This window comes from Podarcis bocagei, assembly GCF_964188305.1.
Source record: "Podarcis bocagei genome assembly, chromosome: 6".
Classification (NCBI taxonomy): domain Eukaryota; kingdom Metazoa; phylum Chordata; class Lepidosauria; order Squamata; family Lacertidae; genus Podarcis; species Podarcis bocagei.
The window spans coordinates 51,236,660-51,258,612 of NC_138130.1; the positions used below are offsets into that span (position 1 = coordinate 51,236,660).

The 21,953-nt window shown below is 45.6% G+C and overlaps 1 protein-coding gene across 1 annotated transcript; it reads left to right on the forward strand.

Annotated features, from left to right (window-relative positions):
• Positions 1-24: 24 nt before the first annotated feature.
• RSPH1 (radial spoke head component 1) lies at positions 25-19,720 on the forward strand. Its single transcript, XM_081197231.1, has 9 exons — positions 25-161; positions 1,609-1,722; positions 2,443-2,548; positions 5,616-5,706; positions 8,177-8,312; positions 13,635-13,700; positions 17,051-17,210; positions 18,277-18,405; positions 19,284-19,720. Exons 1-9 carry the CDS (start codon positions 108-110, stop codon positions 19,331-19,333), a joined length of 906 nt encoding a protein of 301 aa, XP_081053357.1. The 5' UTR covers positions 25-107; the 3' UTR covers positions 19,334-19,720.
• Positions 19,721-21,953: the final 2,233 nt, after the last annotated feature.

Below are 21,953 nucleotides of genomic sequence, written 5' to 3' on the forward strand. Positions count from 1 at the left end.
TATTAGCGACCGCGCGCTCGGAGCCCCGCCTTCTGGGAGGCCGGGTGAGAGGGAGGCGGGGTCCAACGGGCGAAGCCGTTTCCATGGTGACAAGCCCGGACTGAATCATGTCTGATCTCGGCTCGGAAGAGATCGAAGAGGAGGCTGAGAATGATTTGGGGGTCAGTGTGCGGGGAGGGTGGGGGGAGGAAGATGTAGGAAGGGGTGCGTGTGCAGGTTAATAGTTTGGGTCAGAAAAAAAGCCCAAACGCATTTACTAGGAAGTAAGCGCCATTGAGCACAGTGGGACTTGCTTCTGAGTAAACATGCCCAGGTAAGACCATTTTCTGAATGAACTCCCCACACTCTTGAGTGGAGAACTTGTGGAGTAAAGAAAGAGGGGGGGTTTCTTGCAGAGAGTTTCATGCACGTTTGCATTATGGTAGAAACAGTTTGGGAAAGGTAAAACACCAGTTTCCATGAAGTAAAAAGTGGAACTTTTTATCATTATTATTACTGAGAGTTTGATTCAAAATCTGATCCACAATATGGAGACACACTCTGGTGCCTCGCCCTATGTTTCCAGAAATTTTTAGTCATTTACTTTGTCCAGCCATTGCAAAAGCCTCAGCGTCCAAATTGTGTGGCTGCAAAGGAGCCTTAGGCAAACTCTTGATTTACAAGATTTATTTAAAATAGAGGAAATGGCATGGTGAATTACGGAATTTGAGATTTTACAAAGCATTCCAGAGAGAAAGCTGTTGACTTTAAAGCTCTTGCTTAAGGTGCTTACTTGGCAGAAATCAAAATAGAAATAATTTAAAAACAATAATTGTATGGCTAGAAGAAATACTATGCATAGAATGCTGCACTGATGGAAGAGTCTATACAACAACATCTTAAAATTATTCATATTAAAACAAAAGAGAAAACTATTTTCAGGGTATCTATTAAAGACACACGCCATTTCACCTGCAGTTGAACTTAATAGGACTTACTTCTGAGTACACATGCATAGATAGGATTGCACAGAACGACAAAGAAAGAGATATTTGCAGTATATCATATTTTGTATTCACCTTGTTCTTTATGAGGAGAAGCCATAGCTAAGTGCATGCAGCAGGTCCTGGATTTAGGCCCCCAGCACCTCCAGTTTGAAACTAGAGAGCCGCTGCTATTCAGTTTCCAGATGAGTGGATGTGTTTGTCTGTTGTAATAAAAACAAGAAAGAGTCTTGTGCTAGCTTAAAAACAAACAAATTTATTATAGCATAATATTAGTCATTGTTGAGGTAATACTGGATTAATGGTCTGACTTTGTAAAAGGCAGCTTGCTTTGTTGGATGACCAGATGCAAAAGAGGACAGAGGTCCTTTCTCTTTAATAATTGTGTAGAAGGGAATGCTGGAGGCATAGTTTACATGACAAGCTACAGTTAAAATTACTGCAAAACCTGCATATACCTGCTGAAATCCTCTCTTCTACTACACAACTACTAAGAGTGAAGGAGCCCTCTCCTCTTGCTTTCAGCTACCCTATTCCTCTCTCTATACACAAAAGATATAAGTAGACTTCAGTCATGTTGACTCTGTTTTAGCTGAATGACAACTATCTGATCTCATTTAAGTAGGAATATGAAGGAGAACGCAATGAAGCTGGTGAACGGCATGGACAGGGAAAGGCCAGATTACCCAATGGTGATACCTATGAAGGACAATATGCGAATGGTAGAAGAAGTGGACAGGTATGACTTATTTTGAAAAGCATTTGCCCATTCTCTGTACTAATATCTTAGCCTATAATCCAAACACCCTTTGCTGTGGGGTGGGGCTAGATTGGGGAGAGAGACTCCCGCCTATGAAGTCACACCAGTATCACTCTGATATGGTGGAGCTCTCCACTCGAGTCACCAAATGGGTGGAGTGACACCTCAAAACAGAATATTCCAGGGACAGGAACTGGACTCAGCAAGTCCAGGCACCTCTAGTTTCTCAAGGTGGCCCTACAACCAACATTTGACAGGATCAAGGCCAATTCAGGCCTAACTGCTATGCCAGCTCCAGACTGTTACAGCAGTTTGTTTGCTCCCCTGCCTTTTTGTGAGTTTCAGGGCTGCAGATGCCCCAGTGATTCTGTCGTTGCCCAGCTGGGGTTTGGATTGTCTTGAAACTCATTTTATACTTCTTATGTAGTGGCATCATCCACACACAGGAAGGAAATGTTAGCATATTTGCAGAAATATTTCTTTAAAAGTAGGAAAAAAAAGTTCTAAGTAGAGCAGGGACCCCAAACCATCCAATGGGGACTGAGCATGCTCAGTAGACATGTAATGCTGACTGATGGGGGAACGAGGGCAGTTGCAGTTTCTGCTTGTTTAGTGTATATTGGCCATTTTCATAATATATATGCTTTAGTAAAACAACCAGAGCATGAACAAGAAGTCTCTACAATGTATATGTTTCAGGGATTGTACAGATTCAAGAATGGTGCACGCTACATAGGAGAATATTTTGAGAATAAAAAACATGGCAAAGGAATCTTTTATTATCCCGATGGATCCCGATATGATGGTAAATTGTATTTTCTCTGTTCGGATTTAAATGTGAGGATTTTGGTGACTAGTGAAGTGTACCCATTCGTGATCAGGTCCTGCTTGTGAGCTTCCCATATGCATCTAGCTGGCTATTGTGAGAATGCTGGATTAGATAGGCCTTTGGTCTGATCCAGCAGGGCTCTTCCTATGTACTTAAGATAACTCAATAAGTGAGTTGGCTGGGCCACAATGGTGGGTGCGAAAGCACAGCGACACAACGTATGGTCTTGCGTGAGTGCCAAATGCAGATTAGCAGAACCAGGATGTTGCCTCGCTGTGCCAACAATAACTACTATGATTAGATGCTGGCTCAAGTGCAATCGGCAAAGCGGCTATGTGAAACAAAGAATGAGTAGAGTGAGTGACTGGGGATGTTGAATCAGCTTCGCAGAACCCTAAAAGCTTGACTGTTTGGCTCCGAAGCGCCCTCTCCGATTGCATGGAGCCCGGACAGCCCCGTGGTTTTCCACGGATCTGAGGGCAATGAAACAATCGTTGAGACGGCTAGAGCGCCGGTGGCGGATAACTCATTCCGAATCTGACCGGACACAGGTTAGAGCTCAACGTCGAGCCTACCAAGTGGCGATAGCGACGGCGAAGAAGAATTTCTTCACCGCCTCTATTGCATCTGCAGAAAACAGCAGCAGGAGACTTTTTCAGGTGGTTCACAATTTAGCGGAACCACCTGCAACATCGGGGCCCAGTACGGGCCACATGTTCTCCTGCAATGATTTTGCAAAGTTTTTTGCAGATAAAATCGCCCAGATTCGGGAAGAAGTAGACTCCACCGTGGGAGCAGGGCCGGGGCGGGAGAGTGCTAGAGTTCTGTCTAGTCAAGTTGAGTGGGATCAATTTCAATCTGTTACCTCCGAGGATGTGGACAGGCTGCTTGGACGAGTGAAACCAACCACCTGTCTCCTGGATCCTTGCCCATCCTGGCTTATAAAAGCTAGCCGGGAAGGACTGGGCGATGGGCTTCGTGGGGTGGTGAATGCTTCCCTCCGTGAGGGAGCCTTCCCAGACCCGCTGAAAGAGGCGGTTATTAAACCGCTTCTTAAAAAACCATCTTTAGATGCGGCCACGATGGCCAACTATCGCCCAGTCTCAAATATTCCATTCCTGGGCAAGGTGATTGAGCGAGTGGTTGCTGAACAACTCCAGGCACGCCTGGAAGAAGCGGACCATTTGGATCCCTTCCAGTCGGGATTCAGGCCTCATCATGGGACTGAAACTGCCTTGGTCGCACTGGTTGATGATCTCCGGCGGGCTAGGGACAAAGGTGAGAGCTGTTTCCTAGTTCTGCTGGATCTCTCAGCGGCGTTTGATACCATCGACCATAGCATCCTTCTGGACCGTCTTGAGGGGCTGGGAGCTGGGGGCACTGTTATACAGTGGTTCCGCTCCTTCCTCCTGGGCCGTGTTCAGAAAGTGGTGGTGGGGGATGAGTGTTCAGACCCTTGGGCCCTCACTTGTGGGGTGCCTCAGGGTTCTGTCCTCTCCCCCATGCTTTTTAACATCTATATGAAGCCGCTGGGAGAGATCATCAGGAGGTTTGGGCTGGGTGTTCATCAGTATGCGGATGACACCCAGCTCTACCTCTCTTTTAAATCAGAACCAGTGAAGGCGGTGAAGGTCCTGTGTGAGTGTCTGGAGGCGGTTGGAGGATGGATGGCGGCTAACAGATTGAGGTTGAATCCTGACAAGACAGAAGTACTGTTTTTGGGGGACAGGAGGCGGGCAGGTGTGGAGGATTCCCTGGTCCTGAATGGGGTAACTGTGCCCCTGAAGGACCAGGTGCGCAGCCTGGGAGTCATTTTGGACTCACAGCTGTCCATGGAGGCACAGGTCAAATCTGTGTCCAGGGCAGCTGTTTACCAGCTCCATCTGGTACGTAGGCTGAGACCCTATCTGCCTGCGGACTGTCTCGCCAGAGTGGTGCATGCTCTGGTTATCTCCCGCTTGGACTACTGCAATGCGCTCTACGTGGGGCTACCTTTGAAGGTGACGCGGAAACTACAACTAATCCAGAATGCGGCAGCTAGACTGGTGACTGGGAGCGGCCGCCGAGACCATATAACACCGGTCTTGAAAGACCTGCATTGGCTCCCAGTACGTTTCCGAGCACAATTCAAAGTGTTGGTGCTGACCTTTAAAGCCCTAAACGGCCTCGGTCCAGTATACCTGAAGGAGCGTCCCCACCCCCATCAGTCTGCCCGGACGCTGAGGTCCAGCGCCGAGGGCCTTCTGGCGGTTCCCTCACTGCGAGAAGCAAAGCTACAGGGAACCAGGCAGAGGGCCTTCTCGGTAGTGGCGCCCGCCCTGTGGAACGCCCTTCCAGCAGATGTCAAAGCGATAAACAACTATCTGACATTCAGGAGACATCTTAAGGCAGCCCTGTTCAGGGAAGTTTTTAACGTGTGACATTTTACTGTATTTTTGGTTTTTATGGAAGCCGCCCAGAGTGGCTGGGGAGGCCCAGCCAGATGGGCGGGGTATAAATAATAAATTATTATTATTATTATTATTATTCTATCATTATGGAGCAAGGAAACAATAAGGAGGAGAGTAAACACAATGTGTGGTGGTCAGGCTCCCCTTTATAGAAAAGACAGGAGATCTACATTGCGAACATGGAAATTGTGGTGAGAAGAGTAAGAACCTACTGTTTTGATGCAACTTTGCACACATAATATTTGAAATAATCTCTCCTAATGAACATATATGTAGCTTCTTTATAAAACCAGACTATGTGTCTAGCTAGTAGAATGTATATTGGTCACACTCTTATCTAGGACATTTGTATTTATGTAATCAGTTACTTCAGTTATACTGCCTTATCACAGTACAGGATTATTTGTTTGCTTTAGATTTCTCAATTTTATTCAGTAATATTTGTGTTTTTAAGAAAATCATTATATAAATACTGAACACTTTCCACCATGATAACAAATGTATTATTTGTAATCAAGCCAAATGTTAAGTACTCTGGTTTATAAAGAAACGGATACAAAATAGTGCATATGTTTCTATTGTATTCATTGCAGGAGAGTGGGTGGAGGACCAAAGACATGGAAATGGCATTTACTACTATGTAAATGGAGACACATACGATGGAGAGTGGTTCAATCACTACAGGTTGTTCGACTGAAACTTTAGGTTTCTTTTACATTTTTGAGTGAATGATAAATTCTGGTGGGATCTGAAACAAATGGGTAGTGTATCCTCACCTCTTAGGAGTCCTGTTGTTCAGGGATTCTAGCCAGCTTCGAACAGGAGCCTTGTAGTGTTGTCTAGGCTTTTCAGGGAGACAAAAGGGTTCTTCTGTCCCTGCCTCCACTTCACATCCCAAGATCTTCTTCTGCTGTGCTACATACAGTGGTGCCTCGCAAGCCGAAATTAATCCGTTCCGCGAGTCTCTTCGTCTTGCGGTTTTTTCGTCTTGCGAAGCACGGCGCTTAGCGGCTTAGCGGCTATTAACGGCTTAGGGGCTTTAAGAAAAAGGAAACAAACTCGCAAGAACTCGCAAGACCATAGGGAAATTCGTCTTGTGGAACGACTCAAAAAATGGAAAACTCTTTCGTCTTGCGCGTTTTTCGTCTTGCGAGGCATTCGTCTTGCGAGGTACCACTGTAATGCTAGAGCACTGAGGTTTGGGGCTGACTGACAGTCCTGAACCTAAGCATTTTATTGCTGTACAGTGGTGCCCCGCAAGACGAAATTAATTCGTTCCGCAAGTTTTGTCGTCTAGCGAATTTTAACTTAACTTATAAATTAACTTTATAAACAAAACATGTCTTTGTTTTTAGACAAAGGAAACAAAGTCGCGAGACGTTTTTGTCTTGCGAAGCAAGCCCATAGGTGAAATTTGTCTTGCGAGGCAAATCGAAAACGGAAAAACCTTTCGTCTAGCGAGTTTTTTGTCTTGCGAGGCATTCGTCTTGCGAGGTACCACTGTATATCAGGTGTGCTTTCTGGGGAATGTGAAAGTGAAAACGTACCCTTTCCCCTCTTCTTCCTCCCACAATGTCCCCAAACAGTACAGTAAGGAGAGTTTTTTAGTCATTTGGCAGTCATCCTTGGCAGTGGGGTTTAAATTTGGTGCTGAATCCAAGAATTGGTTCCATACAAAATACTGGAAGAATTTGGGATTTTAGTGTAGCTGTGATTTGGCAGCTTCCTGCTCCTGTCTTACAGGAGAATACATAAGTTCTCTCTCCAGACAATGAGATTAGTTGCTCTAGTGTTTTCTTCTCTTTCTTTTTATTCTCTCAAACCTGGAAGCTCCAAATTTCTTGTTAGGTCATTTTGGTTCCTCTGCCCCCTTTCTTTCAATTTGCACATTTCAATACAGTGGTACCTCAGGTTAAGAACTTAATTCGTTCTGGAGGTCCGTTCTTAACCTGAAACTGTTCTTAACCTGAAGCACCACTTTAGCTAATGGGGTCTCCCGCTGCCGCCACGCGATTTCTGTTCTCATCCTGAAGCAAAGTTCTTAACTTGAGGTACAGTGGTGCCTCGCAAGACGAAAAGAATCCGTTCTGTGATTCTCTTCGTCTAGCGGTTTTTTCGTCTTGTGAAGCAAGCCCATTGAAGGATTAGCGGATTAGCGCTATTAGCGGCTTTTAGTGGCTTTTAGTGGCTTTTAGCGGCTTATCTGCTGATCGGATCAGCTGATAAGCGGATTAGCGGCTTAGAAAAAGGGGGGGAGGGGGAAAAACCAGCAGGAACTCGCAAGACATTGTCGTCTTGCAAAGCAAGCCCATAGGAAATTCGTTTTGCAAAGCACCTCCAAAACGGAAAACTCTTTCGTCTAGTGAGTTTTCCGTCTTGCAAGGCATTCGTCTTGCGGGGCACCACTGTACTGTTTCTGGGTTAGTGGAGTCTGTAACCTGACGCGTCTGTAACATGAAGCGTCTGTAACCCAAGGTACCACTGTATTCCAAATCCAATGGGGCTTATTCCCTGGTAACTGGATATAGGACTGCAATTTTAATTTTTAGCTTGTTTCCCCTAGAAATCAATTGAATAATCAATTTAAATTGGTTATTTAAATCACTTTGATTTAAGGGCAGGTCCACACCTCGGCTTGCTTTGCTGCTTTTCCCTGAGAAAATTTGCAGTGTCCTGCTGAATCATACAAAACAGCAACTGAGTTATCTGCAGATTGCTGTTTGTTCCGATTTAGCAGTAAAGAGCGGGTTTTCTGGGGGAAAGCTGCAGAGCAAAAGCAAAACCATTGGGACCTGTGCCTTGAAAGTATGGGACAAGTGGAAAATGGAAGCAGAAGTTTCGATGAGCACTTAATCCAGGCATGTCCAAAGCCTGTTACGGGGGCCTAATCTGGCCCCTGTGGCAGTTTATTTCCTGGGGTAAAATATCCCCAAAAAACCTCAATCAACAACTTCAATCCTTAAAAAAGGTCAACAACCTTGGTCGGCCCTCACACATGTTCACTTCATCAAATCTGGCCCTCTTTGAAAAAAGTTTGGGCACCCCTGGAATCAGTACAGCCTGTGACAATCAGAGGAAGATAACTTTGGTGTCCATAACCAAGATGTGAGGTTTCCACCTGTTTAATGTGAAACTGTTTTTTGTCTCTCCATAGGCATGGGCAAGGTACATATCTGTATGCATTAACTGGCTCTAAATATGTTGGCACCTGGGCAAATGGACAACAAGAAGGAGCTGCTGAACTTATTCACCTAAACCATAGATACCAGGGGAAGTTTGTGAATAAAAATGTATGTATGCTATAGTATTGTATTGATCTGTTGAGATTTTTGATGTTATCTTTCATTATCTTTCAAAAACATTTATTTATTTGAACATTGAACATATTGGACATTTATTTATTTATTATTGTTTAATTTTATTTAACTGAAAAGATTTATATGCTGCTTAATTGACAAAAACCTCTTAAAGTTTTGTGTAGAATAATATAAATTAATCATTAAAATACCAAATGAGATCAGTTGTTAAAACCAATGGCGGTATAATATAAAAATAAACAAATGGGGTAGGCAGTGTGCGGGCTGAAATTGGTTTTAACAATCTCCACTTTCTGAAATATGGCAACCCTTTATTATAGAGTGATGCGGCATTAAGTTACAACAGCAGCAAACTGTTGGTATGGAAATGGGTTTTCCGATGGGGCCCCTGGGGTCACCCAGCCTGACACCTGCGATGCCAGAACCATCACTATGGAATCGCGTTGTACGATGGGGACCCCTGGAGCCTGATCAAACAACACCTTTCCATAACAATGGTTACGGTCTCCCTGGGGTCAGGCTGTTGTGACACCTGGGGACCCATCACACCCCTGTTTCCATAGCGAAGGTTCTGGACTTGCAGGGGTATGACTGAGTGATCAGGCTGTCGTGACTCCTGGGGACCCATCGCACAACCCGTTCCCAGAGCGATGCTCCCATTTCCATAGCAATGATTCCGGCCTTGCAGAGGTCGGCCTGGGACGATGACGCACAACCCGTTTCCTGAGCGGTGATCCTGAGCTCGCAAGGTTCAGGCTGTTTGAACCCTGGGTCTGCAACGTACAAGCTATTTCCATAGTGACAGTCCCATTTCCATAGCAACGCATCATGCCTGACAGGCTGACCCTCGGGACTCCGTCAGAAAACCCGTTCCTCGAGTGATGGTCCCCAGCTCTCAAGGGTCAGGCTCGGAGACCCTTGGGTCCCCAATCTAAAACTCATTTCCATAGCGACGGTCCTGTTTCCATAGCGACGGCCCCTGCCCCTCAGGGGTCAGGCTGGGTGACCCTTGGGACTCCGTCACAAAACCCGTTCCTCGAGTGATGGTCCCCAGCTCGCAAGGTTCAGAGAGCCTTGGGTCCCCAATCTAAAACTCGTTTCCATAGCAACAGTCCCGTTTCCATAGCGATGGCCCTTGCCTCTCAGGGATCAGGCTGGGTGACCCTTGGGACTCTGTCACAAAACCCGTTTCCTAAGTGATGGTCCCCAGCTCGCAAGGGTCTGGCTCGGAGACCCTTGGGTCCCCAACCCAGAACCCATTTCCATAACGACGAACCTGTTTCCATAGCGACAGTCCCGTTTCTCACTGGGGTCAGGCTGGGGGACCCTGTCAGAAAACCCGTTACCTGAGGGATGGTCGCCAGCTCGCAAGGGTCAGGCTCGGAGACCCTTGTGTCCCCAACCTAAGACCCATTTCCATAGCAACGGTCCTGTTTCCATAGCGACGGTTCCGGCCTCACAACAGTCAGGCTGGGTGACGCTCAGGACTCCGTCACAGAACCCGTTCCCCAAGAGATGGTCCCTGTGCGACAGCAACTTAAAGCCCATTTCCATAGCGGCGGTCCCATTTCCATAGCGATGGCCCTTGCCTCTCAGGGATCAGGCTGGGTGACCCTCGGGACTCTGTCACAAAACCCGTTTCCTAAGTGATGGTCCCCAGCTCGCAAGGGTCTGGCTCGGAGACCCTTGGGTCCCCACCTAGAACCCATTTCCATAGCGACGGTCCTGTTTCCATAGCTACGGCCCCTGCCTCTCAGGGGTCAGACTGGGTGACCCTTGGGACTCCGTCACAAAACCCGTTCCTCGAGTGATGGTCCCCAGCTCGCAAGGGTCAGGTTCAGAGAGCCTTGGGTCCCCAATCTAAAACTCGTTTCCATAGCAGCGGTCCAGTTTCCATAGCGACGGCTCCTGCCTCAAAGGGGTGAGGCTGGGTTACCCCAGGGGCACAACCCATTTCCTGAACGAAGGTCCTGAGCTCGCAGAGGTAATGCTGGGTGATCTATGCGGCTGCAACTTAAAGCCCGTTTCCATAGCGACGGTCCCTGCCTCACGGGTGACGCTCGGGACTCCGTCACTGAACCGTCACTGAACCCGTTCCCCAAGTGATGGTCCCCAGCTCGCAAGAGTCAGGCTCGGAGACCCTTGGGTCCCCGACCCGTTTCCATAGCGACAGTCCCGTTTCCATAGTGATGGTCCCTGCCTCACAGGGGTCAGGCTGGGTGACGCTCGGGACTCCGTCACTGAACCCGTTCCCCAAGTGATGGTCCCCAGCTCGCAAGGGTCAGGCTCGGAGACTTGGGTCCCCAACCTAGAACCCATTTCCATAGCGACGAACATGTTTCCATAGCGACGGTCCCTGCCTCACTGGGGTCAGGCTGGGTGACCGGGACTCCGTCACTGAACCCGTTCCCCAAGTGATAGTCCCCAGCTCGCAAGGGTCAGGCTCAGATAGCCTTGAGTCCGCAAGCTAGAACCCGTTTCCATAGCGACAGTCATGTTTCCATAGCAACAGTTCCTGCCTCACTGGGACTCCATCCTAGTCCCCAGCTCGCAAGGGTCAGGCTCCGCGAGCCTTGAGTCTCCAACGTAGAACCCATTTCCATAGCAACGGTCCCATTTCCATAGCGACTGTCCTGTTTCCATAGCGACGGTCCCTGCCTCACTGGGGTCAGGCTGGGTGACGCTCAGGACTCCATCACAAAACCCGTTCCCTGAGTGATGGTCCCCAGCTCGCAAGGGTCAGGCTCGGAGACCCTTGTGTCCCCAACCTAAGACAAATTACCATAGCAACAATCCTGTTTCCATAGCGACGGTTCCCGCCTCACAACAGTCAGGCTGGGTGACCCTCGGGACTCTGTCACAAAACCCGTTTCCTGAGTGATGGTCCCCAGCTCGCAAGGGTCTGGCTCGGAGACCCTTGAGTCCCCAACCTAGAATCCATATCCATAGCAACGAACCTGTTTCCAAAGCGACAGTCCCGTTTCCATAGCAACGGTCCCTGCCTCACTGGGGTCAGGCTGGGTGACGCTCATCACAAAACCCGTTCCTCGAGTGATGGTCCCCAGCTCGCAAGGTCCCCAACCTAAAACCCATTTCCATAGCAACGGTCCCGTTTCCATAGCGACGGTTCCAGCAGTCAGGCTGGGTGGACCCAGGGGCCCGGTTGTATAACCCATTCCCTGAGTGATGGTCGCCAGCTCGCAAGGGTCAGGCTCGGAGACCCTTGTGTCCCCAACCTAAGACCCATTTCCATAGCAATGGCCCTGTTTCCATAGCGACGGTTCCCACCTCGCAACAGTCAGGCTGGGTGACCCGTGACTCTGTCACAAAAGCCGTTGCCTCAAGGGGTCAGGCTGGGTGATGCTCGGGACTCCGTCACAGAGCCCGTTCCCCAAGAGATGGTCCCCAGCTCGCAAGGGTCAGGTTCAGAGACCCTTGAGTCCCCAACCTAGAACCCATTTCCATAGCGACAAACCTGTTTCCATAGCAACAGTCCCGTTTCCATAGTGATGGTCCCTGCCTCACTGGGGTCAGGCTGGGTGACGCTTAGGACTCCATCACAAAACCCGTTCCTCGAGTGATGGTTCCCAGCTCGCAAGGGTCAGGCTCTGGGTCCCCAACCTAAAACCCATTTCCATAGCAACGGTCCCGTTTCCATAGCGACTGTCCTGTTTCCATAGTGACGGTCCCTGCCTCACTGGGGTCAGGCTGGGTGACGCTCAGGACTCCATCACTCTTGGGTCCCCAACCTAGAACCCGTTTCCATAGCGACAGTCATGTTTCCATAGCAATGGTTGCTGCCTTGCAGGGGTCAGGCTGGGTGACCCTTGGGACTCCGTCACAAAACCCGTTCCCCGAGTGATGGTCCCCAGCAAGGGTCAGATTTGGAGACCCTTGTGTCCTCAACCTAAAACCCATTTCCATAGCAACGGTTCTGTTTCCATAGTGACGGTTCCTGCCTCACAGCAGTCAGGCTGGGTAGACCCAGGGGCCCGGGTAGACCCAGGGGCCTGAGTGATTGTCCTGACCTCGCAAGGGTCTGGCTGGGAGACCCTTGGATCCTCAACCTAGAACCCGTTTCCATAGCGATGAACCCATTTCCATAGCGATGGTCCCTGCCTCAAGGCTCAAGGCTCGCTGGGTTCGGTTTGGGTGACCCTTGGTTACCCAAAGTACAACCCATTTCTATAGCGACAGTCTCATTTCCATAGTGACCCCTCCTGCATCGAAGGGGTCAGGGTGCATGACCCCTGGGATCCCGTTGTAATACCCATTTCCTGAGTGTCGGATCTGGTCTTCCAGGGATCGGGCTGGGTGACCCCTGGGCACCATCACAGAACCGGTTTCCTGAGTGATTTTTACAGCTTCACGGGCGTCAGTCTGGGTTACCTCTGTTTCCAATGGGGCCCCAGGGGTCACCCAGCCCAACCCCTGTGAGGCTTGAATTGTCGCTATTGAAATGGGGGTTCAATGGGGCCCCAGGGCTGACCCAGCCTGATCCCTCCGAGGCAGATAAGGCACCAGGAACCTCTGGAGGTGCTGAAAAGCAGAGGCCCAATATCTAGATGGTAGCCAGATGTTCAACTAAAACTATACATCTGCACAATCCTTGAAATTGAAGCAGTACTATGATAACTCCTTGCCATGTTCCCACCAGACACTGCACCATCACCCAATGGTGGAAGGTATTTTTTTTTAATCCCCCAAACCCCCAAACCCATACATAATAGTCCTGATATCCAGGATCTCCAGTGTTCACCCAGAAGCAAAGCCTCAGGTAAGCAAGTTTGTTTCATTTACTTTTGCCTGGAGGTGATTCCATCTGTCCATATGCAGCTTGGCTTGCTCTGAGAATGTGTGCTTTTATTTTAGTAAATGGTATATACATCTTCGAACAGCTACAGCAAGAACAACTAAGTGCCTATGGAACCTTATGGTCCATCACACTGATAATGGCATAAGCATTAAGGAATGGAGTTATATACATGAGTGGTAAAAAACACAGGTTCAGATGGAAATGTTGTTTGTGGTAATTATGCTAAATAAGAACAGCCACTTTTAGATCAATAGCAACGTGTCTTGGGAGGCTGTGATGTTCTGTCACTGGTTTCTGAATATTGGGTGTTTGGTTTCTGATGTTAAATTTCTGTCCCTTTTTTACATGGAGAGTGATCTGTTTTTCTTATGTTAGACTGCAGAAAGACATCACTGATAAATGCCATGTATGCTAAAGAATACAGTTTAGGATTTGATATTGTCAGAATAATACTAATTTTGGTTTGTTTTTTCCTACAGCCATTGGGTGCTGGGAAGTATATATTTGATATGGGATGTGAACAACATGGCGAATACATCCACGAGGTAAACACTACAAATGGTAACAACTGGAGAACCCATTCATTATATGCCTTAGAACTAATGAGTGACTGAACAATAGCCTGGTTGAGAAATAGGACCTTTGCTGTACATCTAAGTGCAAGAGTAACAATTCTACTTGCTTGCAATGCTTAATTCATATAGACTTGCATTCACCAGACGAGAAGGATAGATTCTCTATTCTTTCAGCCAGTTGCTGTTAGCAATCCCAGGGGTGCTTCCAATTGGTGTTTGTTGAGCATTCGTTTGCATCTATTTTCTTACCATACTTTCTGCAGTAAGATAAACAGCCACTAGATGGTGGTAGCATATAACGGCTGCACAAATCAGGATGCACAAACAGAATAAACGCCCATGGATTCCACACAGTACCTGCTTGCTATCCTCCCAACTCCTTTTGCTATGTTCACATAAACACTGGGGTCATCATAAGAAATATCTATTGATACAGTTAGTAAGACTTTGGCACCTGTACTTTCCAGCATGACTGGACTTTTGTTCAGTGAGTGTTGTGAATGCTCAGCCTCCACGATGAGGACCAGCTTCTTGATATAAGTGTATTCCTGTTATTGACACCTGACATGAATGACTCTCATAAGCTTGCTGTTTAGCTTTCAATGAATAGAGTATTATTCTTTTGAAAAAAATGATTAAATATTGTCTTTAAAATCTGTAACTCAAATCTGAATATTAATGTTTTTTATTAAGTAGTGAACTGTGAATTATTAGTATTCAAATCTGCAAAAGTTGTTGATTTCAAGATCTGATATTAATGCTCTTGCCCCTTATTTCTATCCTGCAAAATAGGCAATGCTCTTCTGTACAGGGCTATGGGGAGGAATCGGCCTTTGGCAAAGCATATTACAAACTATGGCTCCAGTTTTCCTAAACTGAAACATTCATTTAAAAAGTGTATTCTACCCTTTTGTGAATCTTGTGCTGCAAGCCTCACTTATTCAATGAATGTGCGTTTCATTATTTTCAACAAATTTGTGTTTTTTTGTTCTTCTTCTGCAAATGGAAGCTTTTGACTTTGTATAGTAGAATTCATAGTTCACTTTGATTCCTTTTCCACAACTTGCTTAGCTCATGCAAACCAAAAGCAAGAGAAGAGGCAGCAAAGAACTGCCTTCTGTGCAGAACTATGAGAAGCAACCAATCATTGAAGCCTTTATCTTCAAGCAGCCTAGTACAACAGAGGTGCCCTCTGGCTTTGAAATGGAGTGTTACTGCATGGTTTGCTTGCATGTGACATAAGTTAGAAAGGCTTTTGAGGGTATGGGGGGCAGAAATTAATCCTTTAGGGCATTGGTTGATATTATATACCTCTAATTTGCATTTTAATATATATTTTTAAAACAACTACTTATTCTTGCAATCTCTTGCAGAGTTTTATTATTAATGGCGCTATTCCATTTGCATACTCTGCAATATTGGGGAAAATAATTCTTTGTGACCTAGAATTTCCAGATAGCAACATGGATATATTGTTAGGTTATAGTGAACTTCTGGAGCAGTGCAGTAGCATAGGGAGGATGGTGGCAAGGAAGACTGATTGGGTGGGCTCACTGCTGGGATGGCCAATAGCATGCATACCTAAATATTACTGGTCCTTTGGGAAGAATGTTTGAGAGGCTGTGCAATAAAGAGACATTAAAGGGATTCTTATCTGCACTTCTCATATAGCACTTACAAATGTACTGCTATGTCTTATTATTAACGTTCGTTTTATTTCTATACCTCCTTATAGTTTCAAGAAAAAATATCAAAGCTGTTTACAACCTACATCAAAACATCAAATAAAACATAACTGAAGAAAGTTTAACATAAAGTATACATTCAAAGCAACATAACTAACATAATTAACACGACTAAAATATTATCTTAAAGATTTCAAACTAAAACATTGCAAAGGAGGTAAATACTGAATGCACATTTAACACAGTAAAGTTAGCAAACAAAAAAATGTCTTAAACATTTCAAAAGAAAGCATTACTAAATGAAATCAAATATAAAATGCACATCTGAAACAGTATAATTAACAAGAGAATAAAACATATCTGCTGCCACTGCTCTTAGGCTCCAATGACTAAGAGACAGCTAAGATAGTCTTACAAATCGTACAAATGAAGATGTTGATAAATCTTAAGGGCTGCTTTGGATGTAATGGCAAGTCATAGCTTCCTTCTGTATGCACCTGCATAAGCCTCAAACTTCTTCTCCCTGCCACAAGGATGTGCTCAAAAGCTGTCACTTCAAAACTAATCACAATTTGCTATTACAATAGCAGCGGATGGTGTGGCAGAGCTGCCCTGCAAGCACCAGAGTTGCAGCAAATTACCTGGCTGGTGGAGAGGGTGGCAGCAAGGTTGGGGCTATGCAGACACACCAATGGAAGTGCTGGATTGGCTCCACCAGTGAGTCCATGCAGCCCTGCGACACCCCAGCACTGTCTAGGTAAGCTGCAGCTACACCAATGTTGTAAGTGCAGCTCTTCTCCACTGCAGCAGCTTCTACTGACATCCAAACTTGGTTTTGGGAACAATACCACTCAGTCTTTACCTTGATAAGACAAGCTTGCACCATCATACATAGGAAAATAGCTAACGTAACAAGTAAACCTATGTTGGTCAACCCAGCCAGACGGGTGGGGTATAAATAAAGTCGTACCTTGGATCCTGAACGCCTTGACTCCTGAACATTCTGGTTCCTGAACACCGCAAACCCAGAAGTGAGTGTTCCAGTTTGCGAATGTTCTTTGGAAGCCGAATATCAGGGGCGGCTTCCGCAGCTTCCGCTTGAGTGCAGGAAGCTCCTGCAGCCAATCAGAAGCCGCACCTTGGTTGTCGAACGTTTTTAGAAGTCGAGCGGACTTCCAGAACGGATTCCATTCAAGAACCAAGGTATGACTGTAATAAAATTATTAGTAGTACTAGTAGTAGTAGTACTGTGGGCATCAGACAAGTGTCTCTGGGGAGTGTATCCTGCAACCAGGGCGCCTGTGCCACAAAGCTCTGATTTTAAGTCATTGCAGCAAGATGGCAGCAATTAGAGAAGGGCCTCTCAGAACAGCTGTTTAAAAGCTGGCATGTGTTGTAGCGAATGTCTATAACAGAGGCTGGATCAGGATTCCTTCTGGATCACTTTGATGGGGCATTGGAGCAACCAAAGCTGTTAACAAATACTATGGTGTTGATGTGGGCCTGTGTATTGTTGCAGGTTGAAAGAAGGGTGTGTGTGTGTTTATAATGAAACAGAAATATGTTGTGAGTTATAGGACTGGTCATTTCCTTTTTCATTCAAATCTGTATCCTGGATATTCATCTGATCTTCAGGAAAAACCAGAGGAAGAAGAGGAAGAAGAAGTTATGGCTCCATCTATTCCAAAATGGAAAGCATCAAAAATTACTGCCCTAACACTCTGGGCACCTGAAGAACCACCTCCCCCTCCTCCAGCAGTAGAGGTTGCAATAGTCGAAGAACCAACACCTCCAGGTTTGTATTTTGCTGCAGGATCAACCCTTTATTCACTGAAGTGGTCCATCTACTACATTCATTTCAATGGGTCTCACATTTTGCAACATTAGTGAGATGTAATGTTTTATGATACTGCACTATGCAGGAGTTTCTAAATGAAATTAGGTCCAGGAGCATGGAGGATATATCCCACCACTCAGTTTGGAATGTGCTGCGTGATAATATCTGTGCATGGAGAAATTCAGAGATTGTTTGACCCGCATAGGTGATTGGAACTTTCTTAGATATAGGGGACGTCAATGCGATCTCCTGTGTGGCATGGCAACAGAGGTTTACAAAACATGCACACAGATTGAGGGTATATTCAAATATGGGGGGGGGGGAATCAATAATAAAGCCCTGTTAACTTTATAGCCAAGGCAGAATGATGTTTTCGCTCAAGAGCCATATTCTCTTATGGCTATATGCTGGTGATGGGTGGACCCAAAGGAAAGTGGGGTTCCTCACATGCTCTCTTTCGTGCCCACACATGCCCACACACATCTGTTAGCATACATTCATGTACATACACAAAATTCATATATGTCACACACATACATATTCACGCATATACACATTCATTTGCTGGTAAATAAACTTTTAAAAAAAGCCTCCCATTGTGACAATGACTGGCTTTCTCAAGCTTTATTGCCATGCAGGAAGCAGGTATTTGAGGAAGGGGGACGGTTGCCACATGAGGAGAGGGTTCCTTGCTGTGACTCCCCCACCCCCTTAAAATCTCCCTCCCTCTCCCCCATAGTGCAACTGTGGCACTTGGGGGAAAAAACTATCCCATGGGAAGGTTGGTTAAATTCCAAAGGCCTGGGTAAACAGAAGGGTTTTTATCTTGTCCCAAAATGAGGCTGATGTGGAGAAAAACCAAAAATAATTTAGAAAAGCTTGATATGGGAAGGAAGCTGATGATGACCATCGTAGGACCAGAATGTTGCCTCAATAACTTGTAACCTAAATGAAGCTAATAAGCAGGGCAGCAATGCTTTTGTTCTTCTAACATTTTATTTTTTCTTTCTGTTTTCCACGTCAGCTGATGACACTGCAACTGAAGTTCCTTCTGAAACCACTGAGCAACCTGCAGAGGCAACAGAGCCCACTGAAGAGACATCTCCTCCTAAAGAGGCTGAGGAAGAAGATGAGACAGCTAAAGAAGAGCAAGGTGAGGGCTAGTGCAGGGGTCAGCAAACTTTTTCAGCAGGGTCCACTCTCCACTTTTTCACCACTGTCCTGCAGACCTGGGGGGGGGAGGGCTGGACTTTATTTTGGGGGGGGGGAGAACAAATAACTATGCCCCACAAATAACCCAGAGATGCATTTTAAATAAAAGCACACATTCTACTCATGTAAAAACATGCTGATTCCCAGACCGTCCACGGGCTGGAATTAGAAGGCGATTGGGCTGGATCCTGCCCCCAGGCCTTAGTTTGCCTACCCATGGGATATACAGAAGGTGCAGTGAGTGATTAAGATGCTCCCTTGCTTAGACGGGATATTGGCATCCTATTTTTTCCTTGTATCTAGAGGTGTACTGCCCTTGTACATAGAGATTCCATTTTGTTATCATGGGCAATAAAGTTGACAAAAAATGTTCCTTGTGGAAACAGACACATGGATAACAACGTAAAGACATAGCTACATCTAACCCAGCAAGGCTTTGCAAGGGTTACCTGCTTGCAAAGTCACACAATCTAGTCCACAGTGCTCCACTGCAGTACAGTGCTGCAAAAATAAAATAAAAAATGCTATAAAGCCCAGCTGGCTCCCTCTGTCCAAGGCTACAGGAAGGTGGTAGAGGGAGGCTCCCATCCTTTTCTGTCCCATTGGCATCAATGGGAGGAAAAGTCACTACATCAGCTCCTGTTCAACCACAAAGCTGCACTTAGGATGGGGCATAAGATGCCTTGGCCAGCTTTATGATTCTGGTCTGGTGGTTTTTTAATTCTGTGTTTCTATAGTGTGAGTTACAAGCCTGATATTTCAGAAATAAATAATCATCCCTGTTGTACTTCTTTCCCTCCATTTCTTTTTTTGCCACAGCTGCAGTCATAGCAGAAGAAAAAGAGGAGGAACTTGAGGCCCAGGACTAAAGGAAAGAAGTGACAAATGTTGCATACAAAGAAATGAAGCTCAATCCAGTCAAGGTTAAGTCCTGTTAGTTTTAATTGAGGTATACTCACATGCTCAACTCTCCCATTGAAACCAGTGGGACTTAAAAGTAGTTGATTTTGATAGGATTGTGCCCATACTCCTTTGGCAGTGCACTTATTATCTGAACTGCTTTCATATTTCAAGGGGCAGCAATAGTCTCACTGCTGTGGCAAGGGGCAAAAGTCTGCCCTTCCTTCAGCACTCACTTGTGCTCCTCCTCCTCTATCCTGTCTCCCTGCCATCAAATAGGTGGTGGTGGTGGTGCAGAAATGTTCTTTTTAAATTAAAATGTCTTTGAATAAAATATAAGTTTGGTTGTTCTTGAATCTATGGTTTCTGGGGTGTGGTTTTTTAAAATTATTATTAAATACAGAATATAGCCGAACCAAGTTAGACTGTGGGCATTTGGCTTTTGCTTTTCTGTAATGGAAAAGAAAACCTGCATTGACTAGATTGTACTTTTGACTTAAAACTGTTCTCTTCCACGTTTGATCCTATGTTAGCAACAGTGATGTTTTCATACACATAGGTGGTGTAAATGTTAAGCTACAATTTAGCACTATACAAATGATGCTGAGTGACCCTGGCACTCAGACACCTCCTTCTCCCTGGTGCATTTCTTCCCCCTGTGGAGGAAATAAGAAGCTTTAAGGCTGCAGTGAGGAAGAAGTGCAGGTGGCTAGATTGGAGGGACCAAGGGAGCAGAAGACATCTGTGGCGTTCGTCCGGAGCCCCCGGTCGTCTCACAGACTATTGACCTGTACACCACTAATCTGCTGTCACCAACCAGGTCCTCCCTGGTAAAACACTTAGTCTCAGTCAGTTTCTTAAGTTAACAAAGAAGAGTGTAGTTTATTGCAAATACAAATAAACTTTAACCGCATTCAAAACGTTGTTACTCTTTACCTTCTTAGTCTTATTTTATCCTGTCTCTAACTCTTCTACCTCCCCTCACACAAGAACCAACTGCACTGTCTCTCTGTTTCCAATTGTCTGCCAACTGCTTTCCCAACTGCCTTTCCCAACCAACCAACCAACCAACCAACCCCACTAACTCACACCCAAACATTGGGCTAAGCCCCTTTTATAAACAGGTAGGCTCCGCCTCTGGCTTTTCTATTGGTCTATTAACTCTTTCTCTCCTCCTGTACAGACATTTTCAAACGAACTGGCAAATGCCACAACATTTCATCTGGTCCCTCCTCAAACCTGGCAGCACCTTGGGCATGCCCAGACACTTGGATGCCAACCACTAAATCAATAAAGCTTGGGTCCCCCCTTTTCCTCCACTAAAAACACATACAGTTTTCCTTTGGAACTGCCCTGTTAGCTGTAATAGGGTACTCAGAAATAAATGACGACTGACTCATGCACTACATTTTTATCAGGGGGAAAAATAAAAATAACAAAAAATACACATGATAAATACAAATATATATTTTTAAAACATGTTTGATACAAAACATGCTACACGGAGCTGCCAATAGATTTCTGCAGATTGGCTGCAATGAGCCAGGTGTATTCCAAATGAGGTTTTCAAACAGTAATGTCAAGTGCCTTCATTTTTGTTTTGGTCTACTAGATGTCGTCCTAGATTTGCTATACAAGCACTCTCAAATTGCAGATTTAAGAGCAAATATTCAAAGCTCTGTCAGCACCTGGTGTCATCATTCCAAAGTCAACAAAGTTACCCACAAGCTTTTATGGTGCCTCAGGACTATAGATCAGACTTCTTGTCCTCAGCATTTTAATCTACTTTCATGCAATGGCTCATGGCTCCAAATCCCGATTTCATTCAGGCCAAGTGTGGCAGCCACTTCCGGCAGCTGAGTTTGAATGTAGTGAAAGGGCAGGCAATTGTTAGTTATTTAATTCATTATTGTATCTTTATACTCCCAGGGAGAGACACTTGTGGGATTTTCTGCCTTGGGTGTGTGCCATTTTCTGTTCTATCTCTGGCAGCCAAATGAGGCCATAGCCAGCCCTGAGGCCATAATCTGCTTCTCAGAAATGATGTATAAAGCACATGTGAGATACTCGCTTGTAGGGTTTTCCAGAAGAATATGATTATAAAACCCCAAAGAAGATGCATGCTTTGTTGAGAGAAAGCGCAGGGCCCTTACAGAGGAGGTACTGTGTAGCTATTTTGGCAGTTCTCTCTGACCTGACCAGGGTTGAAATACTAACCAGCAGCAGAGCAGAAACCTCTTTAATGATATTCTAAGGCACTTCCAGACAGTCACAATTTTGTGAGTGGGATTCAAGAGCATATCAGCAAAATCATGTTATGCAACAAAAGTAAACTTGGAACTCTTGAGCAGCAAACCTGCTTTAAAAAATTGGACTTTTTGCAGAAGGGAAATTAATAGGGGAATGGACTGAAAAGTGTGGGATTGTTTGATGCAGCATTGTATAACCTTCCTATAAACAAATCAGAATGAATGCCCAGTAAACAGGTCATCTGGGAGCAGCCCTAAGCAGCTTAAAAAAAAAAAGAAACAGAGATCGACAGCTTTCCCCCAGAGGGTGACATGAGAAAGGTGTTGTTGAAGACTTAAA